General features: G+C 35.2%; 1 protein-coding gene across 4 annotated transcripts in view; it reads right to left on the bottom strand.

Annotated features, from left to right (window-relative positions):
• The window catches only part of KCNH7 (potassium voltage-gated channel subfamily H member 7), a 207502-nt gene that overhangs the window by 16223 nt on the left and 165274 nt on the right, over positions 1 to 26005 (bottom strand). For all 4 annotated transcript variants that reach the window (XM_058027488.1, XM_058027492.1, XM_058027491.1 and 1 more), the window contains 5 exons: positions 21483 to 21882; positions 20811 to 21010; positions 10586 to 10838; positions 7617 to 7822; positions 5016 to 5115 (listed from right to left, as the gene is read on the bottom strand). In XM_058027488.1, the coding sequence (XP_057883471.1) occupies positions 5016 to 5115; positions 7617 to 7822; positions 10586 to 10838; positions 20811 to 21010; positions 21483 to 21882 (1159 nt within the window). The remainder of the gene's footprint in view (positions 1 to 5015; positions 5116 to 7616; positions 7823 to 10585; positions 10839 to 20810; positions 21011 to 21482; positions 21883 to 26005) is intronic.

Here is a 26005-nt window from a genome sequence, read left to right as displayed (position 1 = left end):
TTCCAATTTCATTCATAATTTGGGAGATTCTAAATCTGCTATGGGTCGATATAATAGATTAAGCTAGATATAAATATAAATGTAAACTAGTGAGAGTCCATTGTTATAGAATTTCTGGCAATTTTGCTGAAAGTTTCCAGTTGATTCAATACTGATAGTGGAGGAAATGAACTGTACTGCAGAGAGTTTGAGTTACTGTTTTGTATCAGCACTGCTTGGGAGTGTTTGGTAAGGTAATCTGTCCTTTGCCATGTTTCATCTCTGACCCATGAAAGTTTGGATGATTTTGGAAATAGGGAACAGCAGAGGGTATTGAAACCTCCCCATCATGATGAAGTCCTTATTGACTTTTCCGTAAGGATCCATGTCCCTATTTTTACAAGGACTTAGAAGACAGCTAGGTTTTGAATAACCGAATTTGCGACACATTTAAAAACCCAAGAATTTCAAAGGTCAAGGGAATATGAAGTCCTTCATTTATTCTTTTGTGCCATTTTCAGTACAATGAGATGTTAGGGATGGAGTGACAGCCCTCCATCTCCATTTTCTTTGTTTTGTCTGTTTTTGTGTCAATGGTAACCAGATAACGATGGAAGGACAATTATTAGTTTGTATTTCAGGAAATTATGCTATGGGGAAAAAAATCGGAAACAAATAATCCTAGCAATGCACCTCTCAGAATGGATTCAGGGCAGAGATCAAAACAATTCTCTTATCAGACTTAGAATTCTCTTATTGTTTACAAGGGATTCAGCTTTCACCATAGTACCATTATTGCTATTTTTTTCAAAGGATAGCTATGGATATGTGTGACTGCACATAACATTTTGCAGATTTGGCCTTTGGAAACAGCCTCTTTGGGAGTAACTGGAAACAAGACTCTTCTGTGGAAGCTCCCTGAGGTGGCACCTAGGCAATGTGATAATAGCAGAAACACTAATAGGAGCAGATGAACACTGCACTGGGGGGCTCTCTGATGACTAGGCACCTTTGTTCTAGGGGTTTCATGATTAAGTAAGATTTTGGGGACGTGAAGTCTTGTTTCCAGCCTTATGATGCCTGCCAAATGCTCAGTTGTTTCCTGAGCGTTTAATGACCTAACACTCCAGGGGAATGTTAGAAACTCTTTGCTAATTAAACCCAAGCCAACTTCATCAGCAAAACAGTTTAACACAGTTAAGTAAGAGCTTCAATTTTTCTCTACATTCTTAACTGACTTTCCTTCTAGGAACATGGCACAGTGCTTGTCTGAGCATCTATTAATAAAGTAAGCATTTAGATAAGTAAGCTGAGGGAGGGGACAAGAATGGGAAAGAACAGGGCAGGGGGTGTTTCCCCATTCTCTTATTACACCATAGTTTCAGGCAGGAGAATCAGTTCCTGAAATGTTTTCTTGTCTTCTCTACATAAATCAAGAGCCATGGGCTCTAGATACTTTGTGTAATAAAGCTGTGTTAATATGGCTTGGCTTCTTAGCCTGAAAAACACCTACAAGCAATGAAGACTAAAGGTAGTTACATTAATCAAGATTCAGGTAGAAGTTTTTTAGAATTCTGGCTTTTGGGCTTACTTTGAGAATTGATGAGTAGACACTTTTTGAAAAGTCTGATCAGGAAACATAACTCTTCAAATTAAGCAATATATGAGTTTACTAGTTAATACTGGTTAATAATATTTTAAGTTAATAATATTTTAAGAATGAATCAAAATGTATTTTATATCCCACTTGATTGTTACAGTCTGTGTCGACATGGACAAGTGCAAGCCCCAGGGTAACAAGAATCTGGGAGAACTTTGCTTAGTGACAACTTAACATCATATCCATGGAGCTAAAATTTTCTTGTTATAAGTTTCCTGGCCCAGCTAGAATAGTCACTAGAACAGTCCCAAGAAGGCAAAGATTTTAGAGCCAGGATTAACAAAAAGTTAAACAAGTTGCTAGCAAAAATGATAAGGCTTGACCTTCAGAATAATCTTTTCAAAGCCCCAAGTTTTCAGGCTTTCTGTGAGTCCCCTTACACTGTGCATTTTCATATATGGTGCAACGCATATATTGGATTTTATATGGATGTAAACAACTCTAGAAATGCCCTATTCAGCATGGGATAATAGAACAGCACATGGGAAAATAGAACTAGCAGAGCTAAAGAAAGTTCTTGCCTGAATGTACTTCCCTTGAAATTAGCTAACTCACACAGAACTGCTAGAAGTAAATGAGAAATGAGCAAGAAAAAATTGTATTCTGCACTGCTAAAAATGACAACTGAGTATAGATGGCACAGCTCATTGTCACAAAGTTTTCAGCAGGAGGCTAACTTGCCAACCCAGCTGAGAGCTTTGTTTGGAACTGCCAGGCTGGAATGCTGCTAATTTTAAGCAGTCTCAGAGACTTCCTTGGCTCACTGTCAAGGATCTATGGCAACTGGCTAAGTCTGCACCTGCACCTGTGCAAGAAGTACCATCCATTATTCTGAAAAACATGCAGTGAATTTCTTTAGAGTGGGAGCAAGTGCAAGCTGCTACACAGTGTGTATGTTCATTTTTGCAGGGGACTTCTTCTGAGTCTGCAACCGATTCTAGAAGCCAGAGAACAAGCTGGTCTCTCAAATAGTCTCGTAGCCTCTTAAAACACACTATGACAGAGCCCTTATAAGCCTTCCTAGTTAAGATCACAGGATAGAAATTGTGGAATTATGTATATGTGGAGTGAGGTCTTGTGTGAAAGTGGAGAACCAGGGGTACTAACTGCAGATGCATAAAAGAGAGCTGTGTTGATTTTGTTTAACCCCTGATAAAACTTGTGCAGGAAGAGTTACCATGGAAACAAGGTCCAAATCAGGCTAGCATGAACTAAAGGCTGAGATAACACAATCCCATTTTTAGCACTCCAAAACAGAGAAAACATCATGCTCACACTAAAGATGGAAAAAATGCAATTTCAAGCTGCATAATATGCTAGTAGGTCAACAGCTGAAAGTAAAGAATGCCAGCAAGAAGAGCATTTACTAAGTGTGCCTCTAATAATTGCAAAATAAAATATCAAAATATAACAGTAAGAATTCTGGGAGTCTCTATCCTGTTTAAACTATAGTTCTGAAATCAAAATATGATTTTCATACAACAAGTTTTTGTTTACCTTTTGACACACTGTGGCCAGAAATGCATTTTTCAGCTGTTTGTTCAGAAACTGTGTCTTTTCTCCTCCAGTTCTGAAAAACTCTGCAGGATCATCTCCAAATATTTATCATTATAAACTGACTATGGTGGATCAAAATAAGATGCCACTCCCTCCTACATATAAAGGGTTAAAATCAATAGAACATTACTTTAAAAACCAGCAGTACCTCTAGTAGAACCTACTTTACAACCTCAAAGAGGATGTGGGAAGGGACACAGAAAAGTAACACTGAAGATCTATGACTATGAGGTGTCTGCTGTGGCCATGGGAACACGTAGAGAATCTGAAAAGAGACCAGAGAGGGGCAGTAAGCCACTGGAACAAAAGTGCACTCAGTACTTGGCAAAGGACTCCTACTAGTTTTATCTTCTCCTCAGATGGACTTCCAATGTACCTCACTTCTGCCTAACCCAGTTATTACCAGGTGCTGTACAATCATTGCCAGGGCTAAGGAGCTTGCCAGTCTTGCCTCTTCTTCGCCAACAATGGAAATATTTTTTTCAAAGAGGAAACTGTGGGAAATTATATTCTTTCAAAAGTAATGCAAATAAATGTTTCAAAGAGGATGTTCAGTGTAATTGACTGGGCAAGAACCATAAAAGCCTAGCGGTCTTGGAACCTCACTGACACCCGAGTAGCCTATTTGCAATTCTACAGCAGGCACAACATAAAAGATCACTTCCATCTTGTCTAGGTAGCAGCATATGTTTTCTCATAAGAAATGTGAAGGTTAGTCAGGCAAAGTATCTCTGTCAACAGATTCTTTGTGAAGAGCAGATTGAATATTTCATGGGGACATTTTCCTGACAGATTTGTTGTCGGTCTTGGCTTCCTGCCCTAAAGATGCTTCTTTGATCGAACAGGGATGTCATTGTTCTGAATAGCCACACTCTGGATTAGAGTCTCTTCATTGAGCATTATACCTGCTATGGATATTTAAACTGTTCCCATTTATTATCAGCTACTCTGCTACTCCATAAATTGGTTATGCTGCATTTAGGACTGAGGTTTAACTGTGGAGTGTGAAAGACAGGCATAACAGAAACAGTAATTTGTCAGACAAACCATTCAACCATAAAAGTGCAATGGTATTCAAGGAATTGTGGTTTTCCTACATAAAAATGAAAATCCATGAGTATCAGTTTAGCTGTCTTCATGACTGTTGCTGTCTGACCAGATCTACTGTCTACAGTTTCCAGTATTGAGCAGTACTTAATAGTGGTAAAAAAGTTTAATGTTTCACTGAATTTTCCTTCATTAGGTTTACTCCCAAAAGCTGCTAATGTAAATGTAAGCGCATGAAGTATTACATAAACTTTTGCCAGGACAACCTTTTACACATTACCATATGGATCCAAATCAGACTATGGTGAATCTATGGTGTCCTGAAATATTTTAAATTTTTAATTTTTAAAATATTTCAATTCCAGGGAGAAAAACCACCTAGAATCAAGTACAACAAAGCACTTTGCTGAGGAGATAAAATAATCCACAGACTAGGTTGTCCACACAGTTTAAAACATGGTGTCTCAGAAAATAGATATTAAGAGATAATTTACATATATATATATGCATGCCTCAATGGCAGTAAGGTGGCTTAATGTTGGAACAGCTCTTCATAGACAGATGTGAAGTCATAGAAGTGTAAAACATACATATTCTAGTTATACATAAGCATATAGGAGTTAATGCACAGAGAAGTTTTGCTGCCCAGCTGGATTCTTAAGGGCTGCTCCAGTAACAGCCAACATGGACCCTAATGTACCCAGCATTACCAAGTGAGATACCAATGAATAATGAGGCAGTGCTGTCTCATGTAAGAAATGAAGTTAATTACCTTTCTCTATTTCACTTTGGAAGGACAATTTCCGTCTCCGTATTTTGCAGTTATCTCCATCCGTATCATTGGTAGTTTGTGATCTTATTACGAGGTCAGACTTGATGAATGAAATATGAAACAAAATGACAGATTAGTCCCATCTAAAGAGGGCAGATTTGCAATAGGTGATTGACTGTTAATCATGTTCAAGCTTTAAAAAAGGCAATATTAAAGTCAGCCTGCATCAGCCTCTCCATCACCAGCTAATGAATGGAATTGCCCAAGGCTAACATGAGAAAAGTTTATGCAAATTGAGCAAAACCAACACTGTCATCACCTAATGGTGAAATAAAATTTTACTGATAATAAGTTTACATGGAAATACATGTGTTCATGTGTTATCAACTTCTCTGAACTTGCACAGACCTGGTTTATGTAACCTTAGACAAATTAATGAAAAAAATTAAATAACCTCTAACAGAGAATGCATACTATTTCAAAAAGTAAAGTGGTAATTGATTGCAATTATATTTATATTTAACTGATGGTAATGATTATAAAGGTTACAGTTGGCAATGATTATAAAGGCTATATTTTACAATAAATATAAGCCTGACAAGCATCAGGCACTTTACCTCATTATTTTATCTTTCTAGACCCTCCCTTCCTCTTTATCAGATTTAGATCATTCAGATACTTATTTCTGTACCAGAACACAAGGTTGTTTTTTTAATCCATCTTAAGATGATTGCAGTGCTTTTTTTTTTCAGTAGGTAAAAGATGCATTAAGTCTTGCTTTTTTTACTTTAAGAAATTTACAAATTAGCAAATATAACACCAGTTTTGCTCTTTGTGTACATACCCATGGCATTGGCTTCAACCTACTTGCATTCCCTGTGCTAGTGAGGTTTCCCAAACCACTCAAGTAAGCAGATTTGCATGTGGCAGAAGGGCAGAGGGGAGCGGGGAAGCATTTACATCTTTCTCTATCCCTTCACTTTAAACCTAGTGAGTGATGTGCTTCTGTGGTGGCCCACTGGTGGAATAACTGCAGGAAGAAAAAGGTACTTTCATACAAACAAGAGGGCAGGGGCACAACTTGAGGCAGAAGCACCTATTATTCTGATAACAAATTTAGATCTGACTGGTGTTTTGAAAATCAGAATGTGTTCAATGCTTCTTTTGGCGGCATGCATTTCTGGATTGCAATAGACAATGGAAAGTAAGTGAAATTGTTAGAGAAAAACTGTGATTTTGCAAGCTCAGAAGCATGGTTAAGCCTCTCCTGACTTTCTTGTCTCTGATCTAAGGGAAAAAATAATTATAAAACATTGATGACAATGTAATTGCAAGAATAATTTCTCAGACTTAAATCATTAATGTGAAATTATCCTCAAGAAATTTTTCAAAAACATTCCATTTTAACTTAAATTTACCACTAGACCATACATTCATTTTGTTGTGTTCTACGTGTAATTAATAATTATGACCTCTTCAATGCACAAAAGGCATGACCGAAAAAAATAATATAATTGGTCTTTCATTTTCGGAATGATATTTTATTAAAAAATGGTTATAATAGAAAGAATTGACATCCCTTGTTAGAAGTTGTATTGGTTATAATTTTTAAAAAATAAGGATCCACACTTGATCAACAAAGTTGTCCCTATGATTTGCAGCCCACAACTTAAGTGTTCTTTTCCTCATTTTTACTTAGAAGGCCTTTGAGGCCAAATTATGTTAGTTCCTTCACACTGAACCTCTGTTTTTCTTTAAGGGAGCCAAAAAATGGCATTATCTCAGAAATAATGAAATATAAATCAGTCATTCTGTGGGCAGTCTAGTCCCTGCCTGGTGGCCAGAGCTGGAGTTCCTGCAATCTTCTGGGGAAGCCAATAGCCTCAGCAGCACAAACTGGGCAAGAGAATTTCCACTCCCCCTTTGGCCAAACGTCCACTTCCTTTCCCAAGTCAGAGTAACCCTCTCAGTCTGAAATTGGGAAACATTGGTAATATTTTGACTTTTCCTGAAGATGTAATTTGTGCAAAAGGGGACACTTAGGACAGTCACTGTGGGGAAAGAGACCAAGAAATGCCTGCAAATCCGAAGACTGAGTGAAAGTTGAAAAGTCTCTTGTAAGTTTTTAGTCCCCTAGGAGGTAGAGTGCATGCTAAGATAAGGGAATTAACAGTTCATATTTGAAAGGCAATTAAATATTTTCTATTGCTAGACACAGAAGGAATGTGGATAATCTGATTTATCCTTATTTTATGGATGTACAATTACATTTAGTGTCAAAAGTACCCCTTGTGGTGACCTAGGCTATAGTCATCTAATAAAACCATATTTTCCATGGCTTTAACAAAATCCCCCTGGGTGAAGCCTTAATACTATTTAAATATAGAACCAAATCCTGTTAGATTAACATCATCTGAATAATTTCATTGACTTCTGCTGAGTTTAACTGACTTCAGTAGAAGCAATGAGGAGAGTATATTTTTTTAATATAGGATTTTAACTTTTCATTTTGTTAGTTTTTCAAATGGTATTTTCAAGTATTGTTACTGTGGGACAGATTTGACCCAATATTAAGAAAGAAAAATCCCTTATTATATGTACCTTTGCAGTTTCATCTCTCAGATTAAAAGTTAGCTCCAGATTGGTAAGGAAGAGATCAGAAAATTCAGGGTACATATCCAAAACTTCAAGTAGATCTTCTCTCTGGATCTTATGTAAGTCACAGTAAGTTAAAGCTCTCACATCTGCATTTGACTTTCCTGGTTTTGCATAAAGATGTACCATCTCTCCAAAAATATCATTTTTCCCTGCAGAAAAAAAAATTAAACAGAGATTATTATTTTAAACATGAATAAGCCTTTACATTGAATGATGTATTTCTTTATGACAGAGGCATAGAATACTTGGTTTTACATGAAGTGATACAGTCAGATTCCCATCGCACATATATTTTAAAAAAGCAGTATTATTAAGTATTAAAAGTGAAATTATTAAGATCAATGATAATACATGAGCATATAACTGGACTAAGTGAACATTTCATCACAACTTTTCTTCAGTTTCACCAAAACAACATGATTTGAGCAAGTTCCTTTTTCCTTTCTTCTAAAAGCATTATTTGGTAATTTCAATCATATTATGATGGCAAAGATGTAATTTCTATTGTCCAGGCTAGTACAGGACTTGTCTGGTCTGCAATACCATTTTGTTAAGAATTACATGAAGGAACTGACTGTACTTGAAATATATTTTTGTAGAAAATTACTTAATTTTTATATTTTTTGGAGGGAATGCAAAGCTTCTAAGATGCAGGAGTTCTTTTGAACAAGCTCTTTAAACACGTCTGCCTCTGTTTTGATACCATTACGATTCTTCCCATCAGTGTTGACACATTTGCAATAGGGGTTTGTTAAGATTTTCATCTCTATTTAATTGCTCATTTTTGCCAAACTGCACCTAAACTTCATCCATGCAAAGCAGTTTCAGCCATAAAAAAAGTGAAAGTATGCTATACACTAAGGGTTTCAGAGTTAACTGCAAAATGGGGTTGGGGAGGCACTAAGAAAACAGTTGTGGAAAAAAATGGTGATCATGGCAAGGGAGAAACAGAGACTGGTAAAAAAGAATACAGTGGTGATTTTTTGGTCTCTGTTAAACATTTGTGCCTTTCACATTGGGTTACTAAGAGCAGTTCTGGTTTTTCTATTTTCTAAAAAGGAGGTTGAAAAGTGCAGCTTAAAAATGAAAAAGGTAATTTAAGGGCTGATTTATAGTGAGGATCTTGAACATGGGAAGACTAAGAGAAAACCTGATTATATTGCATCTAGTCTTTAGAGAGGAAAAATGACTTGGTATTCAATGCCTCTAGAATATAAGAAGGAAAGCATAGGAAGAACCAATGAAAATAAATTTAAACAAAATAATTTTATACTGGAAATAAAGCAAACATTTTTAACAATAAAGGTGATTAAATATGGAAATTGCCATCAAAAGTGATCTTATTTTCATCTCATCATATCTTCAGAGCAAAACCTATAGTTTTTACTTCCTAAAACAGAGCTCATTAGATATAACGGATAGTCACAAAATATGAAATGCAACAGGAATCAGTGACAAAACAAGGGTTTGCCAATATACTCCTTCTGCCCTAAATGTTTATGAATTCAGAGGTCCCTATTTAAGGCACATAAAACCTTCTCTGCAATAAGAATATGAATAAGAATATTGTGGGCAGATATTGATGGGAAGAGATATAGTGGCATGGCCCTGCAAATAGCTGATTTTCTGCTACAGTGTGAGAGCACAGGGATCTCATGTGCATGATATGAAAATCTTGTCCAGTCTGCATCTTTGGCCCAGGAAAAAATTGATGAATCCATATAATTGTCAGTTTGCCTTGATTGTAAGTGCAATAGAAATAGTACAGAAATGTACATGTTTTTGGTGTGAGAGATGAATTCTTTTGATGAACCACACTGCTCATAATCAGGGCAAGACTCTTACAGTTAAGTAAAAACCTCACAATGTTATACTTGCATGCTCCCTACTTTGTTTGTGCCTAAAGCTGGCCCAGCTGATGAGCTGCAACAGCAGGAGATGATAAATTATCTTGATAACACTATCTAAACCTAGGGAAGGATTGCTTTAGGCACACCTTTGTTCTGCTCACACATCCACCCTGCAAAGCATAAACAGAATAATCAGTCAAAGTATAGCAACATACTGCCCCCAGCCCACATCTTGCTTCAGCTGCTTTTCTGAGTATAAGTTCCTACAGTGGCCAATTAACAGAAAGACAACATATGAATGATATTACAGCTGGTATATGCTTCTGTACATCAAAATCCTTACTCATCTACTCAATTATTCTCTGCATTCTTATTATCTAATATAAAATTGGGAAAATCGGTAGTCATGTTATGCAAGGTTTTAGTTATTTTACTTTCCATACTGCTATAGCTAACCAGCTCTAGGTGAGCTCCCAGCTGGACTGAGCCAACTTTTTGGGAAAGGAAATGAGTAACTCATCATGCTATACAAACAAGGATGTGTTAGTAAGACAGATAGGGGAAACACTGGTGTCATTACTTCTAGATAAAATTAATCTGTTATTCTCTTCTTTTCCTTTATGCCTAGTGGGCAGAAACAGATATTTCTGAAACTCTCTAGAAGACATTTTGAATGCCCAGAGTAGATTGCTCCAGTTAGCAAAGAGAGGAGTCTATGTGTCTCAATACCTTCATCATTGTTTAAGAACAGAGTGGCCTTGACTTTTGATCTTGCAGCATAATCAGAACTGGAATAATTAGATATCTGCTTGCCTTAGCTTGCAGCTTGTCTTTCACCTAGGGATTAATGTGACTAAAGATAAATCTTTAGAAATCCAGAGGTCTGGGCTCTGGTGCATGTGAATTATTGCAATAATGTAGATTTTTCTTCTTAAATTATTTCTTTGCTTGATTAAAATAAGTAGTTAGTAAATATTTACAAATTTTCTGTCCCAGGAGCAACAATAAAATTTTTTTTTGAAAATCTAACTGTTTTAATATGCCTTGTAATAATGTACTTACCAAGAATGGCTACAACAATGTCACTCTTAAGGATTTCAATGGAGCCTCTTGACACAAAATAAAGAGCAGTGAGAACATCTCCACAGTGCACTAAAGTGTCTCCAGGAGGTGCATGTGTTGTCTTAAATTTCATAGCCAAAGCTCGAAGACAGCCTTTACTGGCCCCCCGGAAAGCTTTGCAATTCTGAAGCAAATTTTGGTTGAGGTGCAGACAAATGTCAGCTTGTAAGCATTCTGGAAATCCCTTCAGGACCTGGAAAGACAAGCATAAAGATTTCATGCGAATGCTATGGAAGTTCTTGATAGAATTTTTGTTTTCTTCCTGGACAAAAAGGAAGAAGTGACCTACAAATAGACATAAAAGGTGTAGGAGTATTAAAATTCAACAAATTCATAGTGTTATCTATATTGCAAAGCTTTTACAATGTCACTACTCCTATAAATACTAACCTATATAGTGGTTACAAAATATGCTATTAAGATTTCTTTGATTGCAAGAAATGGTCTCAGGGTACACGAATTACTATACTGCAGGAAAATAACAAATAAGACAGTGAAAGGGAAGGCCTTGACCAAATTTCCTTTTCCATTATATATTTCCATATATCTATTTCCTTTTTATCAATTGTCAAAGTACTAAAGTTATTATATGAGAGGTTTTTGCTGAAACAACCATGATATTTCTAAAATGAGAGCTATCTGAAGAAGATCAGATATTATTCAGAGTGAGGGCATTTTATTAGGATTTTCATGTTAAATATAACCCTCTTGCAAGTGTAGGACTTTGATTTTTATCAGAAAGAAAGCAACATGACCTATTGAAACAACAATGTTTGCAGATTTACATAGACTGATGATTTGCTCAGCAAACAACAGGGCTACTTGCTGTGGTCCTTGCTCATCTTTTACTCAGAACAATGGGAGTTTGCCTGAAGTAGAATCATGGTATTCCTCTTGGGTACCATGGCAAAATGTTAATTTTGTTTAGAAGGAAAGGAGTTATTTACAACATGGTCATTATCTGTGATCTTTTCTAAGTTCTCTAGGATAATACAACTCTGATTGTTTTAGAATCTATAAACATTTCTGCTACTGACTTCATGGGAGTACTGTGAGTGACTCTGCACATGCTGACACAGTATGACACACCACCTTTCTTTGTTATATCCTGTTACCTGCTGTCAGTGATGTGATTGGGTCATAGGCTTTCCCTAGGGACAGCTACAACTGCTGCATGTTACTAAAGGCAAAATATGTACTGATGCTACAAGTCTTATGAATATGTGAAAAGGATGTGTCTCTTTGTTATTAGATCAGTCTATTATTTCATCCTTGTTTATCCTCTGCACTGTTTTTAAATAAATTTGTAAACATTTCTGCAGAGAAAAGATATATCCAAAATCAATTCACTTGTTGCTATATTAATTTCTACTTCAGCACAAAAAATCCTGTGTACTCACTCTCATTGCAGAAATTATTCATAACTCATATCCCTTGCTGGTGAAAATGAACACATTTCTGATATGAGGCTTCTGTCTGCACAAGCCGAGTTATGTTGTAAAAGTGAGATATTAGAATCTTTAACAGTATTGAAATGTTTTTATGACTGCTAATGGAAATCACTTCTGTGAAATAACAAACAATATTTTAACACACATACATAGAACAATTTTTTGAGTCTTATGGCATTACCATATGAAATCTATACATCATCAGAATAAGCCAGCATTCAACAACAGTAAGCAAAATGAAATAGCATAAATGAAAAGCTTCTGTGGCATCACTCTGTTTTCAGCATCTATTACATCACTAGAAATAGCTTACTACCCAATTATGCTTTTTAGTATAATGTAATTATATTGAAATAAAAAAGCTGTAGTTTGTAGGAACTTATTTGCTCAATGATAGTGAAAAACTGAGAAACAAATATGTACAGCAGTGAAACAGGAGAAAAAGAATTGTGTTTATTTTGAAATTGTTCTCTAGTCATGTGAGTGCAAAAGACCTATTTTGAATTAATTTGTTTGTTATGTATGTATCTGAATACAATTTAGAAGAGCTCCATTTTTTATAGGGTATGAAATAGGAAATGTATTTTGAACTCAGAACTACTTACAAGAAAAGTGTATTTGAATTGTTAGGAAGTCATGAGCAATTAGATTACATTTAGAATAAATAGTTTTAATTTTTCACATCAGCTGTTTATCTGATTTTCAAGGGATTGTATTTTACCATTAAGCAAAACCCATGCAGACAATGTGTGTTAGTTTATATTTCTGAAGATACTTTGGATATTCCCTTATAGAAATAATTATTTTTACAACTAATTTATATTTGTCATGAAACTATTCTAAAATCATTGCATATCAATTGACAGTTATTTAAGTGTCAATGACATCTGAAATATACCAGCCTCTTTTCAAGCATCTGTGACTAAAAAGGTCCTGCTCCATGGAGCTTACACTCTAAAGTAGTTTTATACATCAGAGACAAAACCCATCTACTCTTTAATATCACAGTTTTAAAATGCCTAAAAGGAAGACTAAATAACATTGGTTTCCAATGGAGATTATTCCATTAATACAAGCTTAGAAATTCAAGAAAGAAGCTGATTAAAAGATAAATTCGTTAAAACAATGGTAAAGCCTACATTACCAAAAAGAGCTTACCATATTGCACGCATTGTGTGTGATGAGGTGTTTAATCTAAGTCCAGTAGGTGACATAATAGAGAATTTGATGTTTCCAGATGAAGTTTTATGCTGTGCAGTACAGACATTTTGCCAGCCCAAACTCTCAAATATTTGTTACATTCACTCTCATATTCTGATTTCATTACTGAAATTCTATTGAAAATTATGTTATGCTGTGAGAATCAACATCAACATCAAATTTGTACATGCTCTGCCTATTCTAAATATTAGAAAACCATCCATGCAGTCTTCAAAATAAAAAATTGAAAATTATAAAATTAGAAGTGCTGTTTAATAATATTATTATTAATGAAAACCCAAAACTAATAAATCATTTAAATACAGATTTGACTTTCAATTGTTCCATTCTTTCCTAACATATTTCTATTGTTATACACAATATCTCCTCAGTTGTGATTCCACGGGGCCCTGGTGAGAAAAATCTTGGATTCTTATGGTTAGGATAATGTTTGGAATCAGAAGTCATGCATAATTCAAGAAATACACACGGATATTTTTAAAAAGACACATAATAAGACATAAAATCAGCTTTAGACCTCCCGCCATGACAAAGCAAAAGTAAAGGAAAATCAGTTAAGATGCTGTGACCATAGGCTTCAGTTGTCTGTCATTGATAGTTATCAAGTCCAAGTTCAGTTGTTTCTTCCTGTTTGGAATGAAACTTACTCCACATCACATAACGTTGATTTATCTACGTGGCATGCTTACAGATGAGGATAACGCCATCCAGAGAGATGTAAAATATTTTTACACAGAATAAGTAATTGCTTGTGAGGATAGTAGGGACATGATTCATACTGCCTTGAAGAACGTGATCTTTTTATGAGGAGAGGGAGTCCAGCTTCATTAATTTCTTTTCTCCGGATGACAGCAAGATATCACACATTTATCAGGCACATTTGTGACAACAGATTTGGACATATCTTTGTGCCTTAATCTCAGGCAGCAAGCAAGTGTTTGGGCCAAAGATAACCTTGGGGTTTTTTGGATAAGTTATAAAATTCATGACAATTTTTAGATTTTTAATTCTCAGTTCTGTAACAGGTATTGATATAGGACTCATAGAAATATTTAGAAAGTATTTAACCTGAAGTAAACCACTATATTAGCTAGTTTTTATTAAACATGGAAATACCACATTCCATACCAACAAAACAACAGAATGATTGAGGATGGAAATGATCTTGTTGGAGAGATCATCTGGTCCATCCTCCCTGCTCAAGGAGGTCTACTTAGAGCTGGTAGCCAGGGTAATACCAAGGGCTTTCAAATACCTCCAAGGATGGAGATGCCACCATCACTCTGGGTAACTTCTACCCGTGCTTAGTTATCCTCACGGTAAAAATGTGTTTCCTGGTGTTTGGTCAAATCCTCCAGTTTCAGTGTGTGATCATTACCTCTGGTCCTGTCACTGGCACCACTGAAATTAAACTTTTTTCCACATTTTTTGCACCTTCCCTTCAGGTATTTGCTCACATAGATGTGATCCTCTGTGAACCTTCATTTCTCCCATCTGGCTGAGCAGTCCCAGTTCTCTCAGCCTTTCCTAGTAAGAGAGATTCTCCAGTGCTTGTTGCCTTACAATCAAAGATACTCTTTAATTCTGCATATAATCTTCTGTCACACATTTTTTCTTCTGAAATATAGGTGGGATCATTAAATACCAAACAGCAGCTGCAGAGAGCACAAAAGTGCTCTTGTGTGTTGTGCTGTGTTTGGGATATGTTGAAACTAGTGACTAAGGCTTTCTTGTCCTAGAACCAGTTTAGACTTGTTTATGAGTGGCAGGTGCCCAGCATATAGAGGGAAAGATAAAGGGATACTCCCAAGTTCCTCTGAGAATTTAAGATGGCATAAACTGAAAGAGTATTCTGGTCCTTCTCCACTTTCTCAGATTATTCCAGCCTTGTCAAGATCCCTCCTTGTGAAATGGTTTGAGAAACTGATCCATACAAAAAATTAACACAGCAAAAAATTTGAGCAGCTGAAGGTACAAAGAGGCAAGAGTAAATTCACCTTGTGTCATGACCACACATACTTAATTTGTATTTGGTTCTTACCCTCATTAGAGAGATCTCAGGCTATGTTGACATTGGCATCACTAAATGCTGAATAAAGTTCTCAAAATATTTGAATAATGAAAGTTGAACTTAATATTAAAACCTTTCATCTTTATTAACCTTTTGTCTTTGTTCAGAAAGAATTAGTAAAATTAATTAATATTAATTCATATATTTGGTGAAATAACCTATGTATTTAATTTATATCCTTTTGCCAGCCACCTAATTTTAAGGCTAACCTGATACTCTTTAGATACACAAATTGCACTGCTTAGATTTTGAATTAGGATTTCTGTCCTCCAGCAGCTGTTTCCTCTGATGGAGAATAGTGTGGGATTTAGTTCCATCACAGACATTTGACTCTTGTAATTGAATAACATCATCCAGGCTAAACATTTCTGCAATTCAGCAATTTTATTTCTAGAAAGAATTTAGAATTTATTATTCAATATTCCTGTGATAATTAATTACAGAAATTAATTATTTCTGTAACTAGAAGGTTGAAACATTTCCAAGCATTTTCAGCATTTAGAAAAAAAAGAACAGGGTCACAGCTGGCAACAATACTGCTCCAGAAGCTCTTGGGTTCCACATAGAAGAAAGAATATTTCTGAAAAATCCTCTTTGTAGAGAATGATTTTTTAAAATGTTCAGTATGTTTCCTTTCAACAGTTGAGAGAGAAGCAGTATGTGATAATGAGCTAATTCACCTTTTAATGAGATTGAAGCCTCACAACCTTATCAAGAATAGGATCTTTTGTTTTCAGTTATCACCACAACACAGATGTGTGACATCTTTATGCTGGACTTAGTGAAGCTGCAGTGGACCATTCTTCTACAGTCCTATTACAGTTTCTGAGTATATCTGAATAGTGATCTCTGTGATATGATACATTGCTGAACAAGGCAGATGGAAAATTATTTCAGTTTCTTCAACTGTTGACTCCCTTACCTAGAGAAAAGTTTTAAGTCTATAGAAGTTGAAGATTGACCAGATCTGGGTATTTCAAAAAATATGATAGTTGAAAAATTAATTGCTCTTATTTTGATATTTTAGACCACAAAATATAATGCACTGAGAAACTGATAAAGGATCATTTAGAAATAGGTGGACATCCTTGAAAATATTTTTTAATGAGGTCTTATTTTTTACACTCAATTCATTGGAGGCGATCATGTTCTTAAAATTGCCTCTTTTAGAAAATGAAAGAACAGGTTTATGGCTAGTCATAAGGTACTTTGTGGCTGGTTTATATCTTGTGATTTATGCTCTAACATATAGGCAAGTAGCAGTGCCAAGTTCCAACATGATTACATATTCCCTTGGTTTAAGGATTTACTGCTAGATTTTGTTCCAAACACATCTAATTTGCACTAGTCTTTTGATGGTACAAAGAATTTCTCCTTGCTGTTTTTGAAATTCTAATTTACTTCTCTAATCCTCTGCTTTCAAATACATTAGTGGCACTGGTTCTATTGCTAAAAGTGGTTTTGTTGTAAGAAGTGATCACAGTGGGAGAAAAAGCAAGAATGAAAAAGTGTAGTGATGTAAACCAGGCGTCAATGGCCAATTTCATACAAAAGAAGCCTGTTCAAGGCAATGGCGAATCTGGCCTTTATTTGCTACTATAGAATTACTGGTTCAAGATAGGTGTGTGCTCTATTGTACTTGTATGATCACAGTGGCCAAGACAGTTATCACAACACTAAAACGAACCAATTGCTTGGATGATTGCAGGAGAAATCATACACTCATTCATAAAAATTCCGATTTGTGCTCCCCTTTCATGCTATTGGACAAAACCCAAACCAAAAGGACGTCTGTCCCGCACCCAAAATTTGAATTAATGTTTACACTGGGCTAAACACTTTTCAACTAGTAACAAGAAGTAACAAGAAGTAACACTTAGTTACTTCTTTGAACTCTTTTCAAATGTAAAACAAATCAATAAAGCTATTCAGATGCATGGAAGATCCATGGAAAGAAAGGATGGGACAGGATTGTAAAAAATACATGCATAACTTAAATATCTCAAACACTAAATAGCTAATCTTTTTAGGGTAAGCATCATAGGCATGCCATTATCAGTGCTGGACTGATAACATAGGAATGAAAGAGGAAAAAGAGGGCAAAAAGAATTTGGAAAAACTATAACAAACAGTTAAAATGATTACAAGAATTGGATTCTTTGGGACTGGTGACATCTTTCATGAAACAATATGCAATGTAAACTTTTTTTTTGTAATTTGACTTTGCTAGTGTATATCACAGGGACATGATTTAAATTATGCTTATTCTATAGACTCAAGATTTTTAATCCAGATTAAAATAAATCCCAAATCCTGTTTATCCAGTCCATGCATAATTATGTGAAACTGTTTTTAACCAAAATACATTATGTAATGAAATATAATCAAAAATATGTAGAAATGGAGCAGAAGGGAGCAAATGAACAAATAAACAAGGTCTCAGCATATTTCACTTGCAGGTCTTTAAAGCTAATTTTAAGTTTAACCATTTCAAGTAAGCATACAGTTCTGCTTTGCAATCTAAGATGTAGAATTTTGTTTAGAAAATAAAGTTTAGTCTTAGTGCACAATTACTCCTGAGATTAAAAGGGTTTCTGTTTAATCTCTTTTTTTGTATTTTGTTTTCCACTCTACCTGGATTCTTAAATATATTACTGAGGATAATTTAAAATATCTTTTGAAACATATTCTCCATGTTATTTATATATATATATATGAGTATGTATGTGTATATGTTGCATGTACATATATATATATATACACAATGTAAATTATTATGCACTTAATATTTCAAAGGAGATTTCAAAGGAGATTTTTGATTTTTTATCAGCTTTCAGTCATGAAATGAAGAAAAAAGATATTAGATGAAATTCTGCCTTCAGAATTCACAAAAAACTCCAAGTAGACATGGGCAGAAGTCAAACACATTTGTTTGAGGACAATATTAGTCCTTTTTCTAAATGCAAGTATTTCATGCAAAATTAAGTAAAAACCACATGCAAGTCCAACTCATATGCGCATGGCTGATAGCCAAGAAAACATCATTGGTGCGTGTGTTAACATGCATATATGGTGTAAACCAAGAGCATTCACACAAAGGAAAATGCAGAATGATCAGCAGCATGACAACTTTGTCAGTGACATTCCTACAGAGCAACTATCTGATGCAAACCAATATGCACATGACCTTTTTTGGGCAAAGAAGCATGACTTGAGTTGTGGGGTAAAACAGTGATCAATAAACATGGTTAGATTGACATTTTTTAATGTCTAATTTTTAGTAACCATTTTGCCCCACATCTGATTCTGCTTGGATTATTTCCCTTTGCTATCTACCCCTTCATCATGCAAAAAGTTACAATTAAAATTAGAAAGCACTGAACAAGCTCTAAACCCAACAGATAACATGGATATTCTTCACACTTTATACTGGAATTAAATTTGATATAAATACCTCCTGCTCTTACCAGTGGGTGGTGTTATTCCATGTATTTAGGTGTGAAGCAGACAGGAAAGAGATAAATCTTTCATAAGTACAATGTAAATCACACAATTCTTATATTATCCTTGTACTAAGTGTAATTCATTCTAACTCTTAAAGGAAATAAGGCGATTGACATAACATGAGGGTAGAACTGTGAATAGAAAAAGGAATGAAATACAATGAAACAAGATACTAAACTTTTGAGTTTTTCCAGACTTTATTAAAAACAAATCCTCCATGCTGCCTCACAATCATATTGCAGAATATGGGCTATTTAATCCATTTAATTGTTGTTTCACATTCATGACAAATCCAAGACTAATTTCCGTACACCAGTTTCCAAATTATGCAACTTTTCATGTGACAATATCCAGTTATAGTAACTATTTCATGTGAACCAGGGGGTTTTAGTACATCCATTAGTGGTAATGAATTACTTAAGGCACATATGATTTTGTAATATCTTCAGAAATAATTCAGTGAGCTGCTTTAGGCTTAGGTTGAACACACCTGCAGCTTAAGGGCCTGATCCTGCAGAGTGCTGAGTACCCCACAATTCCATTGCCATCAGAAGGAATTAGGGCTATTCAGTGCCACACAGGATGAAGCTACTGATGCTGCCTTCCACTGCAGTAATCCCCAGCAGAGGTTTATACAATTGTTCTTGTCCTGCCCTGGACATATTATTCCTTTGGAGGGGACACATGGAAGTGGCAGGTGAAGACAAATATATTAATTTTCTATTGTATTTTCAAGATCTGCTTTACTTAATGGTAACCATAAAGTCAAATTGTCAGTGATTCATCTTCATAAAAGATTTTAATTGAGACCATTTTTTCTGTTTGCTGCATAAAAATATTGTACTCTGACAGTCATTCAGAAATGTAGTTATAGATATCACATGAAAGCTGTTTGAATATGTCAAAATTTTGGAAGTTGATTTCTAGTTAAATTATTAAAAAGTGTGTAGATTTTCTTTTTCTTGACAGCTTTCTGGAGAGTTCTGCAGTTTCTAATCTACAGCTCTGAATACCTCTGGAAAGCATCCCTACAGAGACACAGATTCACAGTTCTTTAAGATGTATAATGCCCTCAGTGTCTTCAAACTGATGTTGACTTTTCAGAAAAAATGTTTCTATCTCCAGAAAATCAGAGAATGATATAGATGCTTACTTTTTGCTCACTAACAGATTGTTATTCCTTTTTAGCTAGTCATGTATTTATAGAAGGAGAGATTACAGGGGCTTTTTTTATCAAAACCAGAAAAAACGAGTGTTATTCCTTGTCAGAAATGAGTTTCTGTGGATGGCTAAATGGTTAGTAGTACTGTGTTGATTTTCTGTGCAGAATTACATGGCTGTGAATGCAAGCAAATTATTCAGACTATTGTGTGATTCAATTATATCACTTTGAAAAGAGCAGCAAAACCTGCCTGCTCCTCTCTTCAACCTGTTCCCAATATACCTGTTCTAGATTACATGGAAAGATTTGGAAAAAGGATTGATCTCCACAGGTTTTACAGAACAGTAGCTCTGTAGACATCAACAGAACACAGGTTCTCTTGTTTGATACTGGAAGTGGAAAATCAGGGTGAAGAACAAACAAAATTCTGGAATACCTACATCTGAAAGAAGAAACCTATTTTTTTTTTCCTGTTTAAGCTTACAGAAGTAGCCTACAGTTCTCAAGCTTTCCTATACACAATGAGAATTCCGATTACTGATATACCTGGCAATAACCTAGGCAGTGAAATGTTTGTATGCCAAACATGCAGTGGCTTGATTGTAAACAACTGAGATATATATGCACCTTCTTAAGTTTGTACTTTTACAGCTTACAAAAAATACTAGAAAATACTAAAGACTTAAAGTGCCTTTCTAATTTCTCATGCATTTATCTATTGCTCAGCATCTCTGCCTGAAAAACAGAAGATCATACCATGTTCATGTCAATGCCATTGGTGTATGTCCACGCATGCTGGAAGTATTCCTCCAGGCGCTGCCGCAGAGGGTTTGGGATCTGATGGAAGCGGATGAACTCCTTCACTCGCAGCATCTGCATGTGGTACCGTGCAGTTCCCGAGTAGAGCCTTTGGATTATTGCGGATACGTTTCCAAAAATGCTAGCGTACATTAATGCTGGATTAAAGAGAAACAAAACTTACTTAAGTCATATCACTGGGCTTTGCAGATGAGTATGGCTAAGCAAAAGTTAAGAACAAAGGGAAGAGTTAAAAAGATATGCATCCATTTATGGGTTCAGTTTTAAATAGAAAAATAAAATACAATTATGATTATATAAATATGATGGGATAGAATTTCCTAAATCCGCTCCAAACTCACCTTCTTACCTTATACAGGATTTGAATATAGACACTGATATACAACACAGATATTCTGACAGTTTGGATAACAGATTTTGAGTAGTTAAGCAACTTGATTACTTCCTGACACTGGATGAGTCACAACATATTTTTGCATACAACATTCCTTTCCCTAGGAATTTGCCCTTCCGGCTGCATGCTTATAATCTTATTAGTTTAGAATGTTAAGCCATTTGCTCAAACACATAGAGAAAAAAAAGATTAAAATCCATGATAAAATTACTTACAGCCAATCAACATGACACAGATGGAAAAGATTTTCTCTGAGTTGGTGTTTGGAGACACATTTCCAAATCCTACACTTGTCAGACTGCTGAAGGTAAAATAAAGTGCTGTAACATATTTGTCCTTGATAGATGGTCCAGAGCTTGCATCACTCTTATTGTAATGCTTTCCTAGTTGTTCTCCTAAAGAATCCAACCAACCAATCTTGTGAGCCAAGTAAGGTCTTTCTACATTTCCAATGGCATACCAAATGCAAGCAAGCCAGTGTGCAATTAGTGCAAATATGCACATGAGGAGCATCAGAACTGCAGCACCATATTCGGAGTATCTGTCCAGTTTCCGTGCTACCCTCACCAAACGCAGCAGTCTAGCTGTCTTCAGAAGGCCTATTAATGTAGTTGTCTGTAAAAATAAGATAGGAATTGATTTTCTCTGTTACCAAATGTATTCTCATGTATAGTAAGCATGAATAAACCACTACAAAATCCATTTTTTTGGGGAATCAACACAAAGAGTAGAAGAACACATTTCAATGTCAATTTAATTTCACTATCTTTAAGCTATCAATTTCATTATAAAACCAGGGAAAAAAATGAGAAATGTACATTTAAAATCAAGATATATTGAAGTTGTCATTATGTGCTAAATACCCTTTCATGTTGAATATTTTACTTGATCTGGACTCTTGAGTTGACCATAATGGATTCAATGATCCAACAGATTAATGATTTTTTAACATGATAAAGTGTGTAAATTATTAGAACTACTCATAATTATATGACTACATAGGTAATAAGTCAACATAGGTAATAAGTATTCTTGAAGAAAGCTGTGTGACTGTATTTGATCCTGACTTAGAAACTCCTTGCAATGCCCTGACGCACATAGTCTAGAAAAGTGAAGTATTAGGGCAGAAGTGTCTCAAAGAGTATATCTGCAAGATTCCTCCTGTTTGTAATGATAGAAGCATTCATACAGGTGAAAGAAGATAAAGCACTATGAACAGAACATCATGTAAAAGTTCCTTCAGATTAATCTTTTTGCATCTTGTAGGTGTAGTGGCAAAAGCCAGTAATAAAAGTACTACACCACTATAAAAGTAAATTGGAGAACTTTAAAGAAGGAATGTGTTTCAAGATTTTTAGTGCAGTTGTGTGCTATTATTCATTGCAGCCTCTTTGAGGCTTTGACCTTTTTATAGCAATGTAGAGGTGATTAATGTAAGTTTTCATAGTTAAATTAGTAACTGCTAATTCCTTGTAGAAGGAATGGACAGCATTGTTAAGAGGAACAGCTGGATGAAAAAAAACCCCTCAGCTACCTTTTTTCCTTGAATTAAGTCTGAACATATATTAAACTATTCAGTAAATGCCAAGACTGCACACATTTTAATGTTTTGTGTGTCTGTTTGTTTGGTTTGTTTTCTTGTTTTAACATGCATGTATATTACATGACACTTAACAGGAAAAGTTTTCCAAGCCTCACAAACCACTTTGACAGTAATATGCATAACAGGAAAGCTCTTTTTTTTGCAACAAGTACAAGACTAGTTTTTGTTTTATTAAATCCTTCATTTACCATGTTTCTGAGTAAAACCCCAAAGCTCTTGGAACAAAACAAGCCTTTCCTGGCTGCATTTCTCAGTGGAAAACTCAATGAATTGTTCATATTTTCTGAGTAGATGAGCAAGAGGATAATGTATGGTAGCATTCCTTAGTTCAGTTTAATACCCCAAATAATAACTTTACATAAAGAAGGTTAGTGACCTCAATAGTCTGAAAGACCACACCCTGCAAAATGTTATGCCTAGGCTAAGATTCAGAAACATGTAAATATTGTGATTATGTTATTTTTTCTTTGTAGGTAGATGAGGTTTATATATTTATGATCCCTTAAGAAAAGCTAAGATTTGTTTTTAGTGTTTGAAACATTCTATTACAGATGTAGTCATATCTCTACGTCATGCAAGATCACATATTCTTACAGTGCCTCTTAAATAGATCAGATGGTAGATTGTTAATCTATAATATGTCATCATGTTCCACTGCATTCTTAAGATAAAACTTGCTAATAATATTCATACTCAGTGTCAATCCTATACTTAGGTACATCAGTTTGAGCTCTGGAGTATGTGGAAGGTACATAACACAAGAAAACTTCATCTCTTCAAGGGTAAAATCAGCATGAATGAGACTAGATATGCTTCAAGCATCAAAAAACTCATCCTCACTTTTAATTTTCTTTAACACAGTGAAGAGGCTTTAACACTAAAAGAGAGCTGGCAGCAGAAGTGAAAAGCATAGTCCACAAGTCTTCATGTGCCTAACATGCTGTCCACTTCTCAGCATAGATGTAGCCTTCCCATAGTAACAGTACAGCCTCCATGTGTCACTTGGCCAGGGACAGAAGTTCTTGGTTTCAGAACTACGTCTCATGGAACATCATTTTGTTGGTGTGCTGGAATACCTTGATCAGCACAATGCCCAAGGAGGCAGGGTGCCTACTCTGTCAGTTACCTTACTCCATCTGGTGCCAGCCATTAATATCTGCAAAGAACAACCTGATAGATGCTGCTCTCTTTTCTGGATTGCTTGCTTCTCTGTTTCCATCATACCTATCTGCGGGACTACAAGTTCAAGAGTGGTTGGATAATCACATTCGATTTTTTTTCTTTTCTCTTCTTTCCATCTACTCATTACTTTTATCTTCCCAAATATCAGGGAAGCCACCTAACTTTCACAACACACACACAAAAAAGGAGAGAATTACTTACTACCCATCATCATCATTTTGAGTCATTAAGCAGAAAAAAAAATTAAAATTATATTATTTCCCTATTTTAGAAATTGGAAAGTTAGCAGTCTAACTCTGTTGCTTCCTTATAGTTGAAAAAGTATGGCTCAAATAGAAGCATTTGGAGAGTGCTGTATGTGGTATTTGGATTATTATCTCCTGCCCTTTCAAGACTCCACTTGATATCAAGGTGTTTTAAAGCTGCATGAGCACACATGGAGCTCTCTTTAGAGCTTATGTTGTTTAACAAAAAGACCATTCAATACAATTTTTCACTAGGGATCTTCTTTGAAGAATCTCTAGATAACAAAAAAGAGCTATTTTACAAAAAAGATAGCTTTCATGACTTAAGAAATTCTATTAAATGAAAAATGCTCCATTCTGTCAATTTTACATTTGCCTCTTCTTGCTAAACTATGAAAAAGGGATCATTGGTGAAATATTATAGTTAGCAGTGTAGGAAGAAAAAGTGCAGTAAGTAGCAGCTTAGAAAAGTGATTAACATGTTCAATACCATGAATGAGAGAGAGAAGCTATGATGGCATGGTGAATGGAACATAATCCATATAACATCATTGCTGCTTAGATAAACAAAGCCATTTTTTCCACCTAGAGAAACTGGTCAATTACTAGATTTTGAGGAAATAAATAATCAATTTACTTACATCTGCAATAGTGAAAAAGTCATTACATGGTCCAATAATTTCTGTTTCAATTTCCACATTTTTAAATTTGTCTACTCATCTGCAAGAATGCACTTGTTTGTTACTGTAATCTGCAATGTTATTTTATGTTAAAGTTGTCCCTTTAGCAGGACTTTAGCACCTGGCACTTTACTCTTAAAAGCACCTGTACCAGGGGAGGTGGGGAAGAATGATGTTCAGGGGCACTCCTTCAATGAACTTTGGGATTGATCCCTGTTGTAACCCTTCATGTTACACACTTCTAATCATTGAAAATAATTTTTTGGCAATGACAAGTGATCAATGATCAGAAAGGAATGCAGACCATGCCTGGAGGGCAAAGTTGTAGTCTGAGTTAGAAGTGATGCCATTATGAAAATGTTGGTCTTTCATGTGTATGTGCTTTCGAAACCACAGAAAAAGTTACCAGCAGAAAGATGGACACCTATCACAGATAATGAATGCAAAAGGTGATCAAATTTTCTCTTAAATCTCTGAGCTTTTTAATCACCTGCTGACTAAAAAAGTTCTCTCTTCTGGTAAGAGAACTATTAATATGTTCCCCCTGTCCTTTATATTACTCTCTGTCTTATAGCTTTCCTTAGTAACATTTATTTTTAGGGCAAGGTTTAATCTCATGTTTCATTAGACTCCTCATTTACGTTTTGCTTAGTTTGCTGCTTTAAAAAAAAATTCTGCATTCTGTGTATCACAGAAAAGTCAAACCCAATTCTCTACTTTTCAGAGAAAATATTATGATTTTATCCCTTCTTAAATTAAATAATTTTTTTGGATGAGCTGGGTCAGGAATCCAGAATATAGAATATATTTTATATACCTTTAGGCCAGTTTTGGATGCATACATTGAACAATTTTTTACTCTGTTGTGTAGATAGATCATGCATGTCATGCTTCTTTTGATAGTCCATATTCTTCATAAAATTGACATCAGCCAAATCTCTTTGATAACTACTATAGTTTATGCTACAACTAACCTGTTTTCTGCTAAGTAAACATCTGACCTAAATATTTTGAGCAGAGAAAAATTA

The sequence above is a fragment of the Melospiza georgiana genome, chromosome 7 (assembly GCF_028018845.1).
Source record: "Melospiza georgiana isolate bMelGeo1 chromosome 7, bMelGeo1.pri, whole genome shotgun sequence".
Lineage (NCBI taxonomy): Eukaryota > Metazoa > Chordata > Aves > Passeriformes > Passerellidae > Melospiza > Melospiza georgiana.
Note: the sequence above shows the minus strand (reverse complement) of the source record. Positions and strands in the feature narration are given on the sequence as shown.